This window comes from Eucalyptus grandis, chromosome 7 (genome assembly GCF_016545825.1).
Source record: "Eucalyptus grandis isolate ANBG69807.140 chromosome 7, ASM1654582v1, whole genome shotgun sequence".
Lineage (NCBI taxonomy): Eukaryota > Viridiplantae > Streptophyta > Magnoliopsida > Myrtales > Myrtaceae > Eucalyptus > Eucalyptus grandis.
The window spans coordinates 51995524-52013468 of record NC_052618.1 but is presented as its reverse complement, the minus strand read 5'-3'; the positions used below and the strand labels follow the sequence as shown (position 1 = coordinate 52013468).

The following is a 17945-nucleotide window of genomic DNA, read 5'->3' as shown; positions in this document are numbered from 1 at the left end:
TTTGCCAAATCTCACAATGTCTAAAATTACCATAAACAACAGCACAACCAACATTTTCAATCTAGAATTTTCTTTCTTCTATTTTGCCAAATCTTGCTTTTGCATTGAGATTGGATTCATTGTCCACTTTGCTCACCCGATCGGCAACTCCGGTAAAACAATTCCACAGCTGTAGACATCGACTTCTCTGTGAGGCGAAAAGTCCGGGCATATTCTGGGTCTATGCAGCCAATGGTCCCCATCATGTATATAGAAGTATGGGTCTTCGTTGTGCACAAGCTCTTTGCAATCCCAAAATCGAGTGAGATGCGCCTCAAATTCCTTATCGAGTAGAATGTTTGACGATTTCACGTCTCGTGGATGATACGCGGACTACAATCATGGTGAAGATATGAAAGCCCCTCGCGGCACCAAGTGCTATCTTGAGACAAGTATCCCGGTCAAACTTCTTTTCTTCGCAGGCCTACGAAATCATTAATTTGTAAAGATCTTCGGTCGGAAGAATCCTGACATAATTAAAAACTAGGACCAGTTTATTTTAGATGATTTCAATATACTTGAACAGAAGAAAATTTAGCATGAGTGAAATGAGTACTAATAAAAGCCACTCCAGATTTTCACTCGCTCGCTCAATCTAGTTCTCACATATGATGGGAAAAAGTTTTGACACACATATTCACCTAAGAGGCTCTTGAGCAGGACATCCAAGTCATTAAAAGAAACTTCACTCACCATGGAGAAGATCCCAGAGGCTGCCATTTTCCAAAGAATATAGTACCATTATAATCTATGCAGCATTGGGGACAACAATGGGACAACAATAAACTTACAGAATAGTCAGGCTAGGGGTGAGAAGATGTTCTAAGTGGCCTGAAACATGCAGAACGTATTCTAATTGATGTTTATTAAAGCTTATGAAGGATGCCACAATTATCATGAGAGTGGACTTGGAAAGTTACATAGAACAGGAGAATGAAATAGTTATAAAGATCCTCAATCAGTAAAAAAGTTGCAGAAATGGACTCCCCATGCAGATGAAATCACATGCATAGCTTCAAAACAATCCAATATATGAGAAACTAAGCATACAAATAATGAAGCTTTGACATATTTCCAAGCTCTGGAGGGATTTGTCCGGTCAGTTTGTTGCCATGCAAGTACCTACAACATGTTTCATACCCAGGTCAAGCTTAAACCAGCACAAGAAAGATGCCAACGTGACCCCTAAAATTAAGTACAAGTGTAAAAAAATGATAGCAAGTATCGAGGATAACGCACAGTTTTTCCATGTAGGTGAAATTTCCCAAAATAGGAGGGATGGGTCCAGTTAACATGTTACAGCTCAGATCTCTAGGCGATTAAAGAGAAACAAGATGTTAAGCAACTGTTTGAAAAACAACTATTCTGACCTTAAAATAGGAGGATGAGAACTCACAAGACTGCAAGGGCCTGCATGAGACCAATCACAGATGGAATTTGCTCTGACAGCTGATTACCTTGCAATGACCTAGTATGCAGACAGATTATGAAAGGAATTAGGGAAAGCTGATACAGATCAAATGCTATATATTTGAAACACTCTGCAGAAGTTGCGAACACATACAAGGTGACCACTTGCAGGAAACCAATGTTGAATGGAATTTTCCCTGTTAACCGATTATAGGACAAATCCCTACCAATAAAAGATAAAAGATTTTATGATTTTAAAAAAACAGAACACGATAATGAAGTGATCGTGCAGAGAAAAGGACGAAGCATTAAATGAGAGAGAGAAGCAGCAAAAATTTAACTGAACCCATCTCTAGAATGGTTGGGAGTCTGGAAAGACGGTGTAAGGTGCAGCTGAACCGAAAGATGCATATATGCGTCTAAATATCTCCTCAAATGTCTCTTCATCATACTCATAACCTGCCTGTTAGCAAAAAAATTAAGATTAGTAACACATCCAGACATAGGAATTTGGGAAGTAAATAGAACTCTCAAGCTATTAGCAGAATTCTCAACTTGCAGTACTAAAATCACAAAATGTTGCAATCAGAATGACAGTTACAGCACTTTGATATATTAAACCATTAAGTTATCAACAAATAACTGTACAGCTTCATAAATTTAATAAGATAAACCTGGAACCAGTATTACATACTCAGACATGCAAAAGAAAATAGTATTCTAGCTGCATTAAGCAAGCAAATCACAGAGCTCCCTTTCATAGACTTGGCTATCTTACCTGGACAAATGAATTTCTCACGCAAGTTTTCCACCATACAATGTTTGGCATTTTGGCAGTATATCCGAAGCATGGATATTTTTGCCATTTCTGTATATGCAAGTTTAAAGCCCTCATGGACGCGCTTATAGTCGGGACATGGAAGACCGACTGATTTGGCAGCCATGCAGTAATAGTCACCAAGCTCCCCTTTGTAGGCCATGAGCGTGCCAGTGACATCTACAGTGATGCATCATAATTTGGATAGGATTTTCATTTGTAGATTCTTGATCGGGAGGATAAGGCTTTAAGAGTAAATTCTGGAGTCCACCAAAATAAATTTGGACAACCAACTGTTAAAGTAACTTGAGTTCCCACACATCTGCAAAAAAGGATGAGTTGGATTAATCAGTAAGTAAAAGAACACTAACACAAATTTCCAATCTTAGATCTATTAAACATACAAAGATAATGTCAATATGTTAGAATTTCATTCAAGCTCGTGAATTATGTTGTGCACAAGAGATAAATGATCTCTACACAGGGCTAGAGAGTTGACTCAAAGGGTTTAAATATTAATCTTGCAGATATCAGTGTCATACACAATATATGCAAGAGACTTTTCCAATTGTTTTCAGCATGATAATTGCAAAGGAAGAGGTAAGGCCTAAGTTTTCCATGCTTATTGCTCAAGCATTCAATCTACAACATGACACCGAGGGATTCAGCTTGGAAAATGTTAACGACAAAGGTTAACCCAGCAGAACGGACAGTCCTTCCTCGAATTTGGCTTGGATTTGATGATTTTGATCCACAACATTCTCCCTAGTTCACTGAGCATGCCCATGTGTTGTGTGTGCAGTTGTAAAGTTAGATAAAAGCAAATACTCAAGAAGCAAAAAGTAACATATGCCACGGCACATTTACCAAAAATGGAGGAAACTACAGACAAATAATGAACTAAAAGAAAAACAGGAGGTAGTCAAGGATTTTGGACAAAAGACAAACCAGGTGATGGGAGATTGGATTCATTGTCCACTGCTTTCCTGCCAGTCAGCAACTCCAGTAAAACAAAGCAAAAGACATCAAACACGAGAGGAGACGGGGGAAGGCGAGGAACCTGAGGAGGAGCCAAGAGGCCTGGGTGGTAGAGCGACTGCTGCTGGAGAAGGGCTCGCTGCATCAACGCCGGCTGCTGCTGCTGCTTCTTCTTATAGAACAGTTGGTTCCACCTCCCCAATGCTTTGAAAACCAATCCTCAATCCTTGCTGGACGTGCCCGGTGAGCTTTTGGGTGTTGGCGATCACCGAGGAGGCACACGCGGAGAAGGTTAGAGCTTGGGACGCAGCCACGACCGGCGGGGCTCTTCGGACCGAGTAGCACCTGGTGGTGACAGCGGAGGCGATCGAGCTTGGAGGCAAGCAGCGGGCTTTTGGGTGTCCACGCTCGCCGAAGAGACCAAGGCAGAGATGGTCGGGACCCAACCGCGATCGGCGGGGTTCTTGGGAGTGAATGGCTCTTGACGGCAACGGCAGAGGTGGCCAAGCTCGAAGGCGACCGGCTGGATTTTGAGCGTACGCGATCGTCGAAGAGGCCGAGGCAGAAATGGTCAAAGCTTGGGACCCAAACACGACCGGCGAGGCTCTTCGGAGCAAGTGGCTATTGGCGACGATGGCGGAGGCGGCCGAGCTCGGAGGCGACCAGCGGGCTTTTGGGTGTCCGCGCTCACCTTAGAGGCCGAGGCTTAGATGGTTAGAGTTCGGGACCCAGCCACAACCGGAAGAGTTCTTCGGAGCGAGTGGTTCCCGACGGCGACGGTAGAGGCGGCCAACCTTGGAGGCAACTGGCGAGCTTTCGGTCGAGAGAGATGAGGTTGCAGGTTTCATGGAGAAAAATGCAGAACAAAAAATTTTGAAAGAGAACGCGAGGGGAAGGGGAAGGGACGGCTTGCGTGCAAATAGGAGAAAAGGACGCAGTCATTAATGAAGAGAGAGAAGGACGCGGCAAAATTTTGGCTAAAAGAAAAAGCGGGACCCGGCTCCACGTGGCCACACGTGTCGCATCCTGATTGGGCGGGGCGCACGGTGACGTGGAGCGCCGGGCGCACCTAATATTTTCTCGAAAAAGGGAAAAAGACTCGGGGAGGGAGGAGCACTTCTGGAGGTTGAAGAGGAGTGCAGGGAAGAAGACAAAAGAGGGAAAAGGACGAAACAAGGAAAAATACAATAATGTAGAAAATTCATTAAAATATAAAAATAGAAAATTCCTTTTTTTCCGTCGAATCCGGGTCGACGTATGTCCAGTCCGAACCCGTTCCAAATGTAATAATAATAATAATAATAATAATAATAATAATAATAATAATAATAATAATAATAATAAATTCGAAAAAATATTTAAAAATTAAAAATCCAGAAAATTTTAAAATTTTTGAAAATTTTAGGAAATAATAAAAAAATTATGAATTTCGAAAATCAATAAAAAATAGGATTTCAAAAATCATTAAAAGAATTTGAAAATCTAGAAAATAATTAAAAATTTCAAAAACGAATTCTAAAAATCATAAACATTAGAAATTGAATCCTGAAAATTGGACAAGCATTTAGGGCTTTACGATAGGATTCTTTGTTTTGGATTTTTTTTTTTTCTTAGGGATGATATTGGGATGCTTGTGTGCTTTTTCTTTTTTACAGTTATAATTAATTGCGCATTTCAATATTTTGGGTGTTACTTTCTTGCTCTAGAATGGTTAGCACAAACGTTGGGTTTCTTTCGAATAGGCTACTATGGCGTTTGTTAGCACATGATCTAGTCAAGTACCAAAAGGGGTTAGTCTTAGAACTAACATAATAAAGTGGTTGAATCTAGAATCTTTGATTGTGTAAATGATAAAATATTCTCTTGTATCTTACTAGTTTTTGGTCGACCTCAAAAAGGCTAGCGGCAACAAGGCTAGTCTAGGGGTGAGCGGTTACGATTCAGGTTTGGTTCGTCTGGGAACCTAGAACCTACCATCGAATACGGGTTCCTCATTTTTTTTAACGAACCTACCGTCGAAACAGAACCCGGAATCTACCCCCGTCACAAGTTTCATATCGATCTAGGTTCCAACATATTCTTTTTTTTTTTTTTTGAAATAGAAAGACCCCTTTCGTCGCTACTCAATCCGCGATGAGGGCATTTGTGCAAAGGAAAAACATATGCACCAACCGCATCAAACCATACCACAACTTTTCCGATTTAACTAAAGGAGCCATTTCACGAAATATTCTATGAAGCTAATCGCCGAATGGTTTCTGGTCAGCAAGTTGAGGATTATATTTTAACCATTTAAAACTCGTATTCCTAGCTGGTTCAACTAAAACCAAACTCTCAAGTAATGTTCTAAATAAGATGGATAGAGGTTCAAATGCAAATTGCTTCTATTTTACATAGAAGAAAAGAGAATCACGTGGAACTTTATTTTTGTCGAATTGATCATGATAATGTGCAGAAAGGATTACCTTGCTAGTGAGATAAAATTCAAGTTCGATTATAGATTAGAAATTTAATATTACAAATCTTGCTCCTTAACAATTCTTTGCTCTCTATGCTCTAAGGTTAATCCTAAAATATACAAACTTACTATCGCGCGCCTTGTGCTAATCTCACGTATGCTCTTGCTTCCAAACGGATTTGCTTGACCCGGAATAGGGACATCCAACCTGCACAACCAAACACGAGATAAAAGGTAGAAGCATCTGTCTACTTTTTTAATCAAATTATATGAATTTTAATCAATACAATCAGTATTTAAAGCTGTTAATTTAAAATCACTTTATTTAAGGAAAAAAAATTAAAATAATGTATTAATTATTGCGTACACATACGCATTCAAATCGAATGAAGTTGATATTAGCTACTATTACGTATAAGCCTTATTAACTTCCCTTAGTATATATTATGAAATGCAATGGGTTCATCTATGTGGCGAAATAATTTTTTCTATCATATACCTTTTATTCAATTACATTAAGGAAAGCCATATTCGAACATTAAAAAGAAGAAGGAAAATGACAAATTATCTATTTTTTAACCAAATTGCAACGTAATCTTTTCTAGTTTAATTATTTCATATCGAAGTTGAGAAGAGTACCAAACACCCACAAGGAATGCCGTAATTTGGTTTGTAAAGCTTAAAGGGACTTACAAATTAATCCCGATATTGATTTAATATCCTCGTATAAAATTAACTAATCCAGCTATAAACTAGCAATAATTTACTAAAATTGGGTTGCTTCTCAAACTAATTGAACTTATTTACTCAGTGTATTTTTTTCCATTGGACTAAATCAGATTTACTTGAAGAAAATCAATTTCACTTTAGCTAGCTCTGGTATATTTATCAATAAAGTGGATATTTGGAGTGGGATTGTTCCAATTGCTCTTATTGTTCAAGAAATCATTCACAAATCCTTAATTATCATATTCGGTCCAGATATAAATCAGTTTTTTGTAATCAAAGATGGACGTTGCTTGACTAATATTGTCAGGGAGTCCGCCCATGATCTACAATAAATAATCCGATAATTATAATCCACGGAAAAATCAGTAGTAATAAATGGAGAAAGAAGCAGACATTCATCACATGCACTGTGGAGCCAGCAAAAAACAGCCCCTGCTCACGACGTTAACGAAGCAGTCGAAGGTAAATGGATCCAATGGCTGTTCTCACGTCACGAGAAACGGTAACCCCTCCGTCTCGTTTTCCATTATTCCCCCCACGGAAAGATGAAAACCACGAGGGTCGATCCCTGATCAAAGGACACATATGCCCTTGGCTTACCCATTAATTCTCTACTTGTGTACAATTGCACCGATAAATCATTGATTAGGTGCATGATATCTCTTTAATTCAACCAAAGAGTGACATCCCCTCCGTATTGCAACCAAATCCAAAGAAAATGGGATTTGGCCATTAATATATATAGAAACTCGATATTTGTTCGATCTATAAACATCATTTTTTTCTTTTCTCAATTATATACATCCGGATTAATTCGCTCTTATAAAGCGAAAAATATAAAAAAAAACACACCTCACATTTGAATCGATGATAATTTACTTGCCTCTTTTTTGGTAAATACCCTTTATAGACTTCAAGCAAAACCTAAAAAGTAAAAGAAAAAGAAAATCAAATCGCTCCTTTCTTGTAAATTTATTTTAGTATCTATAGTTTAGGAGGGGGCGTTTGGTTTTATTGGTTTCAAGCGTTTAGGATAGGTGTGAACAATTTAGGATTCTGCGTTTGGACAATTCTTCTTTTTACAGAAAACGACACTTTAGTAAATAAAGATGCACCGATAATTAATGTGAAGAAAGCAAAGCCTTTTAAAATAAAAACTCGTGTGTTCGTATTTAATGTTCCTGAAAAGTGGAGATGTTAATTGGTCGTCGTCGAATGTTCTTTAACACGCGATGGCAAATTCGGGGACGGCGATCTCCAAAATGACATCTCCCAGGGCTTGGTGATGCGTGGGGCCCACCTGCGTTCTGGACCCCACTCACGCACACGTGCAACACCTTCTGTCCTCTTGCAAGCGCGGACACGTGGCGCCGTCACCGCCCGCAAGCTCCATCGTTCTGGACGACGACGCTTCCATCCGTGCACCAATGACCAACGCCCACAAGGAAGGGACCGTCTCCCTCACCAAAATCAAAATGAAATTGAAATATAATAAAAAAATTAAAAAATCGCCATATATAAAGAAAATGGCGGCAGTAGGGAATGAAGGACCAAAAAAAAAAAAATCAGAAAAATAATTAAAAATATAATGTCAGCCGTGCCTTCTAGAATAGCTCACATCCATGACTAATGATTTTTGAAGAAAATTGGATACAATTACAATAATTTTATGATTTTTTTCTTATTTGATTAATATGAATGTGATCTTTATCTATGTACGAATTTTGTCATTTATTAAATGCTTAATGTCACGTAAAATTTCTTAAAAAGAAATTGACCAACCTCAAATCAGTACGTTTATGACAAATTTATCTATTGTTAATTCTCGTTAAATTTTATCATCAAATTGATGATTTGGATAATATTTGGTAATTGACATATATATATATCTTACACTCCATTTATTATAGGTGTACCGGTTTATAATTTTCATAATATTAATTCAATCTAATACTAATTAATTTGTGATCAATTTATCATAAAGATATTAATTTGGGATTTTTGATGATATGTCGAATTAATATTTTTTTACGATATTAACCCTTCATTAAATGTGACGTGTTTGCCAATCACGCCACCAATGGAGGCAAAACTTGGGGGTTTTTCCTTCTGAATAATTTATAGATTCAATGTCGGTTTAAAATTCGAACTCAACCTAAATATATTTGAAAAAGACCATTTAGTTAGGATCGCCACTCAATATATTTATTAATGTATTGCTATAAAATTTCACTTTATATTTAAAAAAGAATTGAAAAAAGGTAAAAAAGTGAAAAAGGAGAGAGTGGGATAAGTGTACCCCGACACGCTATAATGATAATCGCACCGTCCCCGCACTCTCGTCTATTCGTACGTTGTTTCCATATTCACCAGTTGTAGCTCATCCAATTCAATTGGTTTTTATGTTAGCATTATCTTTTGGAAAATAACACCATCTAAAAACCCTAAAATGACACCAATGTCCTAAATCTTTTACAATCAAACCCCTCAATTTTTTTTTTTTTATCACAGCAATACAAATTTTTAAAGATTTTGGCAACACAAAAAAAGCTAAAAATTATCTAATATGTCGCAAACTCAATTGATACAAATTTCCTAAACATTCAAATTTTATTGATTTAATTCTCAAACTTTGCACGAAATTTATAAATAGTCATTAAAAAACATTTACGCGGTCGTGTGTCACGAAAGATAATCCATACACATACTAAATTAAATATATAATGCATTAAATTTCACACGCGGTCCTGTGTTTTTTCTTTTCTCTCTCTCTCTTTTCTCCTAAACAATAAAGGGACCCCCTGGAAAATGCTGACGCATTTCTTCTCTTCGATCGAGATCTGATTTGTTGCCCCCATCACTTAAGAAGCGCAACCTTTTCGTCTTCTCTCTCTCTCTCTCGGTGATACACTCTTAAATTAGTTCCATGGACCCCACCCCTAGCGATCCACATCCAATCAGAGCATGGAGACACACAGATTGAGGGCAGTGATTTTCGAGGCTGCGGGGAGGGGCTCCATCACGACCGTCGAAGTGAACCGGCGGGTGGAGGGGCGACGCCACGTGGCCTTGCATTCCCCTCGTCGCGTAGCCCCAAGTCTGCCCTATCCCATCAACGTGACGAAAGAGAAAGCAGAGGTCAAGGCACGGACAGAAGAACGGGAAGGTATGATTTCTTTTCGGTACTTCCTTGTACATCAAGTATGTATTTTTTTTTTTTGCAAGGCCACAGGCAGCGACAGCCCCGTACATTCCAGTAAACATCCCCGCAATTCCATTGGCCTTAATAGGTCTCTCATCCATTATCACGGCTCCACCGGCAAAGGCATTGATGCTAAGCTGGATGGTGCATTGAGTTCCGGTTGCCACCTATCGGAAAGTGAGCGTTCTATCGGTTGCAAATGACTTAATCACTGAAGAAGTAGTGAGACACTAAATGCCGATTGGTATGACCACATCGGCTCGCTTTAATTTGCTACCAAATTTTCAATTGAAAAACTGAGTATCGGTTTCGTCTTGAATTTCCAGCAACGTTCAACCCTAGGTTATGCTCTCTTCTTAAGGAATTATTAGCATATATAATACTATGTTTGTTTGTAGTTTTGACAAATTCATTTATTTTGCAGTTGCAAGTCGTATGTCGTAGGTTTTAGTCTCACAAAGCAACCCATGTGCGGATTCATTTAGTGCGATGGAAGTACGGAATTGCTCAGATTTGGATGGGGGTTAGTCATCAGATAATGAATATGTAGAAGCTTAATTTTTTCAATGAAAAAACGCGTCATCATTTTTTTCCTTAAAAAGAAGAATCGAAGTTGACGGGCTTTAAACTCCACTCCATCTCTCTCCCATCTTCTCCACCAAGTTCTCGTTCGGGGAAGCCTAAGTTAAAGTTAGCCATTTTTGGACTTGCAGAGGTTTTCTCTACAAGTAAGTGCAAAAATGGCATCCAAAGTTAGACTACGGTTGAAGAGGGACTCCAACTCCAGACACTTAAGAGAGCATTCCCACGGCGTTTGGAGCTTGAGATACGCAAGGGAAGAAAAACAGGGGGGAGAAACAGGGGTAGAGGGGTGTGCCTTCAATTTCGTCGTCGCCCGCCGCCAGAATGACGAAGCCATTGGTTGTGCTCCTGCTCGTTTGCTCCTTTTTCATGAGTAGCTGCCTCGGAGGCACTTGGAAGAAGACGCATGTGGAGATCCATAATGGTTTGCTGGTCGAAACCACTCTCACCGTCCACTGCAAATCGAAGGACGACGATATGGGAACCCATCAGGTGAAGGACAGCTGGCAGTTCTCCTTCAGACCTAGCCTCCTCGATAGAACCTTATTCTTTTGCGGTTTTCGTGGCCGGACGGTTTGAACGCTTTGACATATACGTGTAGTCAAGAGACGAGGCCCAATGCAACGAGAACGCCATGTGTGCCCAGTGGCGGAATGCCGCCAAAGGCCACCGGACGCGCCCCCACGCGCAACCAGACGAACCTGCATCTTCGGCGCGTGCAATGCACGCGTTGATACGGAGATGCAGGCACGTGCATTGCACGCGTGCGCGGAGCCGACGCACGCACGTGTGACGCACGTGCGCGGGGGCTGTCGATGGCGTGTGCCGCATGTGCTGGGTCGGTCCGTCCGACCCGGCCCAACCGGCCCGTCCGGTCTGACCCGCCGCCCGTTGACTCCGACGTTGACCGTTGACCGTTGACTTTGACTGTTGACCGTTGACCCGAAGAAAAAAAATATGTTTCTTTTTCAATTATGTCTATTTGGGTTATAAGTAATCAATTTTTTATTCTGCATTTGTTGCATGAATCATGGATAATTATGTATTTTCCCTTATGTTCATTATGAATTATAAGTGATCCATTTTTAGTTCTGCATTTGTTGCAGGAACTATGATGCGTTATGACCACTCGCCGTGGTCGCTCTGCTGGTAGGCTCCATGACTTCCACGTTGAAGGTTGTTTGAAACCCCTGCAACTTTGCGTTGCAGGGAGGCAGGCGGATCATTGGCGACATACTTGGGGTACGTGGATGGTGGTTTCCTACGTGCCTCCCCAGGGTTTACTTACGCAGCTGTCGGCTGTGCGGGGTTCCCTGGGTCACAAAAAAAAAAAAAACTATGATGCGTTATGCACGGATACCTGCTGCAATCCCGAGAACGGACGAGGGAAGTGCAAGACTTAAAAGGCTGATGACAGAGTTAGCTAGTTACCGGTGGCATGATGGTGATTTAGTATCATATGTGGTCATGGTCAATCAGATGATACATGAAATCATCTAGAATGGTTATCTTATGCCGGATTTTGAGAAGGTGCCGGCTTTAATGAACACTCTTCCACCTGAATAACAAGTAGTGTTAGATTGCCTATGGGAGGTCAACGTGGTCCCGGGTTATAGGAGGCTAGTAGTAGCTTTTATAAGAGTACTACATGATTGAGTTAACCATAACTTCAATCCTTAGATTGAGCGCCACATGGCGCAGAGTAAATGCGTCTTGGAGGCAACATGAAAGCTCTCAAAAGTTTTTCCATGGTTGACAAATGTGCCTTGATTTCTTAGATATTTTGACTAATAGATTAAAAGGGACATTCCCTATTTATTTCTAGATTAGTTTGAGATGCTTTTGGGTGTGAATATCTCTTTCTATGTTGATGTTTTCTTCTATATATATTACTTAGTGTAGTGAATAGTTGTATTATGTGAAAGCATTATTATTCTATTGGATGTCAAATATTATTTGCTTTCTGTCATTGTTGGCTGCTGTGGGTAGTTCATAGAAGTTTTTGTAACTTCATAAAATTTATTTTGCATAAGACAATTATATTAATAATAATTTTAAGTTAGGATTTTTGGAGGATGATTGGAAATATAGTGATATTTTGATTCTGAAACTTTATTTGAAATTGTTCATTGATATGATGGGTCTGTGCAAAGTAAATGCATAAATGATAGGCATTAATTATTCATGTATATATGTCTGATGTGTTCAGATCGATGATTTCAACAACTAAGAACGTAATTACTGATATGAACGGCAACAATTGTGAAATATTGAATAGAAGATTCAATATATGCTGGAAAAGCAAGAAGCACTAGAAGCTCTTGACCATGTTATGGAAGATCTTAAGAATGCCGTGCGCCACCTGAGCTAGTAGAGGACTGTCTAACGGCATTTGAGCCGAAAATAGATATTTGCAATGCTGGTTCTAGCTCAAAAAGGGCTTTGAGCTATAAGCGCAAGCGTATTGATTCGTTCAATATGTGGGAATGCAAAGGATCAAGTCCTTATTGCAAGAAATCAAGAGTTAACCAACATAAGAGAGGAAAACGTCATCAAGTGAAGAAAATGTCAAGGGTGAGGTGTTACAATTGTGACAAGAAATGTCACTATGCTCGCAACTGTTATGAGCCAAAAAAGGTAAACACCTCTGGTACATTTGAGAACTTTACTTATGTGTCAAGTTCTACATTATTGGCTGAATCCAATCCTTTGTGGACTGTAGATTCAGGAGCAACAGACCATGTAGCGAAGGATAGAGAATCCTTCGTGGAATTCCGACAAGTACCAACTGGAATTAAGTGGATCTATGTGAGATATAACTCCAGAGATGAAATTAAAGGGATTGACACCTGTCAATTGAACATGCGTGGTAGACGCACTTTGTTCCTATATGATGTTCTATATGCTCCGAAGATTCGTCGAAATTTAGTGTCTGTTTTTGTGTTGGTTAAGCTTGGTTTTTGTGTGAACTTTCATAATAGAGGTGTAGATTTGTATTTGGATACAAACTACTATGGTTGTGGTCATTTTCTGGATGGTTTTATTGTATTAAATGTTGACTGTGGTGATGTCAATATTAGTTATTCCCTTTTTTTTTTATGTCTTTCACTTCATATGATAATGATGTAAATATGTGGCATGCTAGACTTGGTCATATTGGCCAACAACGTATGAATAGACTAGCCAAAGAAGGCTTGTTGAGCAACATTGAAAAAGTCGATTTGCCCATATATGAGCATTGCCTAGTAGGGAAAATGACAATGAAACCATTTGGAAAAGGTAAAAGAACTGAATTTCCTCTGCATTTAATCCATTTTGACGTCTGTGGTCCACTGAATGTGAGAAGAAGGTATGGGGCTGTTTATTTCATCACTTTTATAGATGATTATACTCGATTCGGATATGCCTATTTGATTTCTCATAAATCTGAAGCATTGAGTTGTTTCCAAAGGTTTATGAACTTGGTAGAAAATCAATTAAACAAGAAAATAAAAGTATTAAAATCTGATCGAGGTCGAGAATATTTATTTGATGAGTTCAGAAAATTAGGTGATGAAAAAGGAATAGAAAGACAGTTGTCTATTTCATATACTCCTCAACAAAATGGTGTTGCGGAAAGAAGAAACAGAACCCTACTGGAAATGGTTAGGTCCATGATGGCGCATGTTAACTTACCTATCACTTTTTTTGGAGTGATGCGTTGTTAACTGCTGCCTATATACTTAACCGGGTGCCTTCCAAATCAGTTACTTCCACTCCATATGGGTTATGGACAGGTAGAAAACCAGACTTAAGTTTTCTTAAGTTATGGGTTTGTGCCGTCTATACTCATGAGTCCTCTCACAAGTTTTGGGAAATTGGGTCCCAGAGGAAAGAAGAATATTTTCATAAGATACTTCGAACACTCGAAAGGGTATGTGTTCATAGGTGAGCAGGAAAGTGGGAGTATAACTGAATTTGAATCACGGGATGTCACATTCTTAGATGATGAATTTCCTAAGAAGGGCGAAATAGGTGAGCATTACTTCCTATTTGAAACCTTGGATCAAGATAATGAATTAAATAAAGTTCGTCCAAGTGGGAGTAACATGAGAAGTGATGAATTTAATTTAATTCACTCTCAATTACAACCACATGATGAGATGATATCGTCATTATCTAATCCGAGTGGGAGCATGGTGGGGAATGATGTGCAAAATGTACAATCTCCCATACGGCGAACAAGTCACCAAAGTATTCCCCGTCAACGTTTTGACATTGAAGTGGAAACTTTAATTGTTGCTCCACAAGATGAGGATGAGCCAAGAAATATTAATGAGGCTCTAAATTGTCATAGTGAGGAAAAATGGATTCATGCAATGGAAGATGAAATGGAGTCAACGAAGTCAAACTAAGTTTAGGAATTGGTTGATCTTCCAAAAGGACACAAAACTATTGGGAACAAATGGGTTCTCAAAATAAAGCGAAAAGCTGATGGTTCGATAGAAATGCATAAGACTCGCCTTGTGGCGAATGGGTATAATCAACAGGAAGGAATTGATTATGAAGAAACATTTTCTCATGTAGTGAGATTTACCTCGATTCGCATTATTCTGACAATAGTGGCAAGGATGGATCTTGAGTTACATCAAATGGATGTAAATACTACTTTCCTCAATGGACAATTAGAGGAAAAAATATATATGGAACAACTTGTTGGTTTCATTAAAGAATGCCAAGAAGGAAAGGTATGTCGACTTTTGAAATCGATATACGGCCTTAAGCAGTTATCAAGATAATGGTATATACGCTTTCATAATGCCATAATGTCATATGACTTTACAATGATAGATGAGAATCATTGTGTATATATCAAAAGATCCAAAGATTAATTTGTGATCATATCATTATATGTTGATGATATACTAATTGTCGGAAACAATATGGAGTTTGTTAATACTGTCAAGAGTTGGTTGTCTTTCAACTTTGAGATGAAGGATATGGGTGATGCTGCATACATTCTTGGAGTTAAGATTTCAAGAGATCGGTCGAAGAGATCGTTATTTCTTTCGCAAGAAACATATATAAATAAGGTTCTTGAACGATTTCGTATGCAAGATTGTAAACCCATAGACATTCCTATTGCAAAAGGTGAAGGATTGAGCCATAGACTGTATCCAATGATTTCACAAGAGAAGGAACAAATAAAACATATTCCTTATGCTAGTGCTGTTGAAAGCTTGATGTACGCTATGATGTGTACAAGACCTGACATATGTTTTTGCAGTTGGAATGGTGAGTATGTACCAATCCAATCCAGGTCAAGCACGTTGGAAAGCCATTAAGAGAATACTGAGGTATCTAAAGGGAACTGCTGATTATACGCTGAGTTATTAAGAAAATGATCTGCGACTCTAAGGCTATTCTGATGCTGATTATAGAGTAGATTTAAATGAAAGGAAATTTACCTCTGGCTTTATTTTCTTACTAACTAATGGCGTCATATGTTGGAGCAGTAAGAAACAAACGTGTATAGCCTTGTCCACGATGGAAGCTGAGTTCGTGGCATTATCAGCAGCAATACAAGAAGATATTTGGCTTAAGAGATTTTTGGATCATTTAGGTGTTATTGAGAAAGCTGCAAATCCATCATTGGTTAATTGTGATAGCCAAGCAGCTATAGCGTACACCAAAGATCCAAAATATCATGGCAAGACCAAATATATAGATACCGAGTATAACTTTGTCAAAGATATGGTTGCACGAAAGGATGTGAACTTACAGTACATATCTACGCATAGAATGGTAGCAGATCCTATGACAAAGCCAATACCTAGAGATGTGTTTTGTGGCCATATGAAATCTCTAGGATTGCGTAGAGGCTGATGTACTGAATATTGTAATTTCCCTAAGTGTTCACATTTGATGAATTTGTGTTTCCATCATGAATGCCTATGAATCTTTATTTGATCTTTATGCATCTTAATGCTCAGTGCGTTACTTTAAGTTGAGAAAGTATGTCAGGGTAATTGCCTCTATTTATCGTGTGATAAATAGAGATGAGACTGTTTTTAAGCTTATTATCTAGGTAATAATCGAGAGCTCAAGTTTAAAATACATATGTCGCCTTAACTAAGTGTTAAGATGAGGACCTAATACTTACTATGTCCGAAAGTAAAATAACCCACATATTTTACTTTACCTGTGTATGATGCCAGATGTGAGTTCTGATAAATTTTGTGAATGAGTAGATACGTGAACTCAAGTTAGACATTGGGTATGTCTGAACTATCATCTGTACGGTATTGAAGGTGTAGACATGCGTTCCATGGGAAAAGAGTTAATACCATGATACGTATTTCATACTATGTATGCATGAAACGAGCAATAAGAGTGACAAAAGTTTTGATCTCAACTTTTATGTCGTGTAAGACTCTTGAGGAAAATAGTTCTTCAATTTTAGTGCCATCATGACTTTTACTTATTCTCAAGATTTCTATTTAGTGTTTGCTATCTTAGGATGTTGCCAATGGTCATGAGTTGATTCAATCTAATGGGACATTTTTAGAAAAGTAAGCTAAACTGAAATTGAGAGTTTGAAGGAAAGAGGAAGATCGAATTTGGAGAATCACATTTTAGTTTTGTGTTCACTGGTTAACCAATTATGACTGTCTTTGGGATAATCATAATTGTGAATACAATATATAAATGTGATCGATCGATCTAGGGTACTGCATACTAAATCTACTCAGAGTGTGATGCCAATTATGAGTTGCTATATATTCCTAACAGATGTATGGCAACGAGCTCTCAAAGTATGCTGGTCGCACGGATTATTCACCGGTATGAATGTTGAAGAGAAGTAAAGAGGATCCTGATCGGCCCACCATGTGCGAGTGGGAGATGATGGTTTATATTGTTAATATGATGGGCCTAAGTTGGCCCGTCCGCCCATGTTGGGCCTAAAAGCCCGACCCACAAGATTAAGGCCCATGGATGGAGGGATATGATGAAGAAGTACGTTTCTTTTTTGAGGGGACGTATATAAGGGAGAAAAGAGAGGGAGGAACGCACCTTTTGGCATAACGTATGTTCCTCCCCCTTCTCTCCCTCAAAAACGCTCCAAAGGAAAGAACAGTGCGCAAGAGGCGACACCCATCTTCCCTTCAAGGCGAATTGGCGTCATCGGATCGAACATGGCTAAATTCTCTTCCTTATATTGGCGTCGGTGTTTAATTTGTGGCTAACAAGGTACGCTCGATTCCGTGGTATGCTTTAGGATCGGTGATACTTGTGAATTTCTTGGGCTTCGCTTCCGCTACGTTTGTGATTGATTTTGTGTCGAATCACTGTTTTGGGAATCCGTTTCTTGAATCTCAACCCAACACTCACAAACAAATTCTTCGTTATATCTGTTAAGAGTCATATGATAAGTACTGGTGCTGTCAAAAACAGGGGAAGTTGTTGATGGAGTTACTACTAGTGTTGCCGAGAACAGAGGAAGGAAAATAACGTGTAGCATGTTTACTTTGAGAATCAATATTCGGTTTTAAGCATGTAAAGTCGAACTTTCTGTTCAGCTGATATATTAGTTATTGAGCTCTCAAATATAAAACTGCTTCTCATTGAATAAAGTTTATCCTCTCTGTTTTTCGTCTCTCTCTCTTTGTTCATAAAATAAGGGGAGAGAAGGAAGAATGAAGATGATTATAACGGGTGTACGGCCAAAGCTCGTCAATCACATGTCCAGT

The 17945-nt window shown here is 38.9% G+C and overlaps 1 protein-coding gene across 3 annotated transcripts; it reads right to left on the bottom strand.

The window, feature by feature from the left end:
* Positions 1 to 763: 763 nt before the first annotated feature.
* Positions 764 to 2732, bottom strand: LOC104444026 (LRR receptor-like serine/threonine-protein kinase ERECTA). Of its 3 annotated transcripts, XM_039318129.1 has the most exons (6): positions 2228 to 2732; positions 1796 to 1912; positions 1604 to 1672; positions 1436 to 1507; positions 1279 to 1350; positions 764 to 1161 (listed from the first exon to the last, which is right to left on the bottom strand). In XM_039318129.1, the coding sequence occupies exons 2-6, from the start codon at positions 1903 to 1905 to the stop codon at positions 1080 to 1082; spliced, it is 405 nt and encodes a 134-aa protein (XP_039174063.1). In that variant the 5' UTR covers positions 1906 to 1912; positions 2228 to 2732; the 3' UTR covers positions 764 to 1079. The 3 variants fall into 3 exon arrangements, with proteins under 3 accessions (XP_039174063.1, XP_039174062.1, XP_039174064.1); XM_039318128.1 differs by having other exon boundaries at positions 764 to 1350; XM_039318130.1 differs by lacking the exon at positions 1279 to 1350.
* Between the last annotated feature and the right edge of the window lie 15213 nt (positions 2733 to 17945).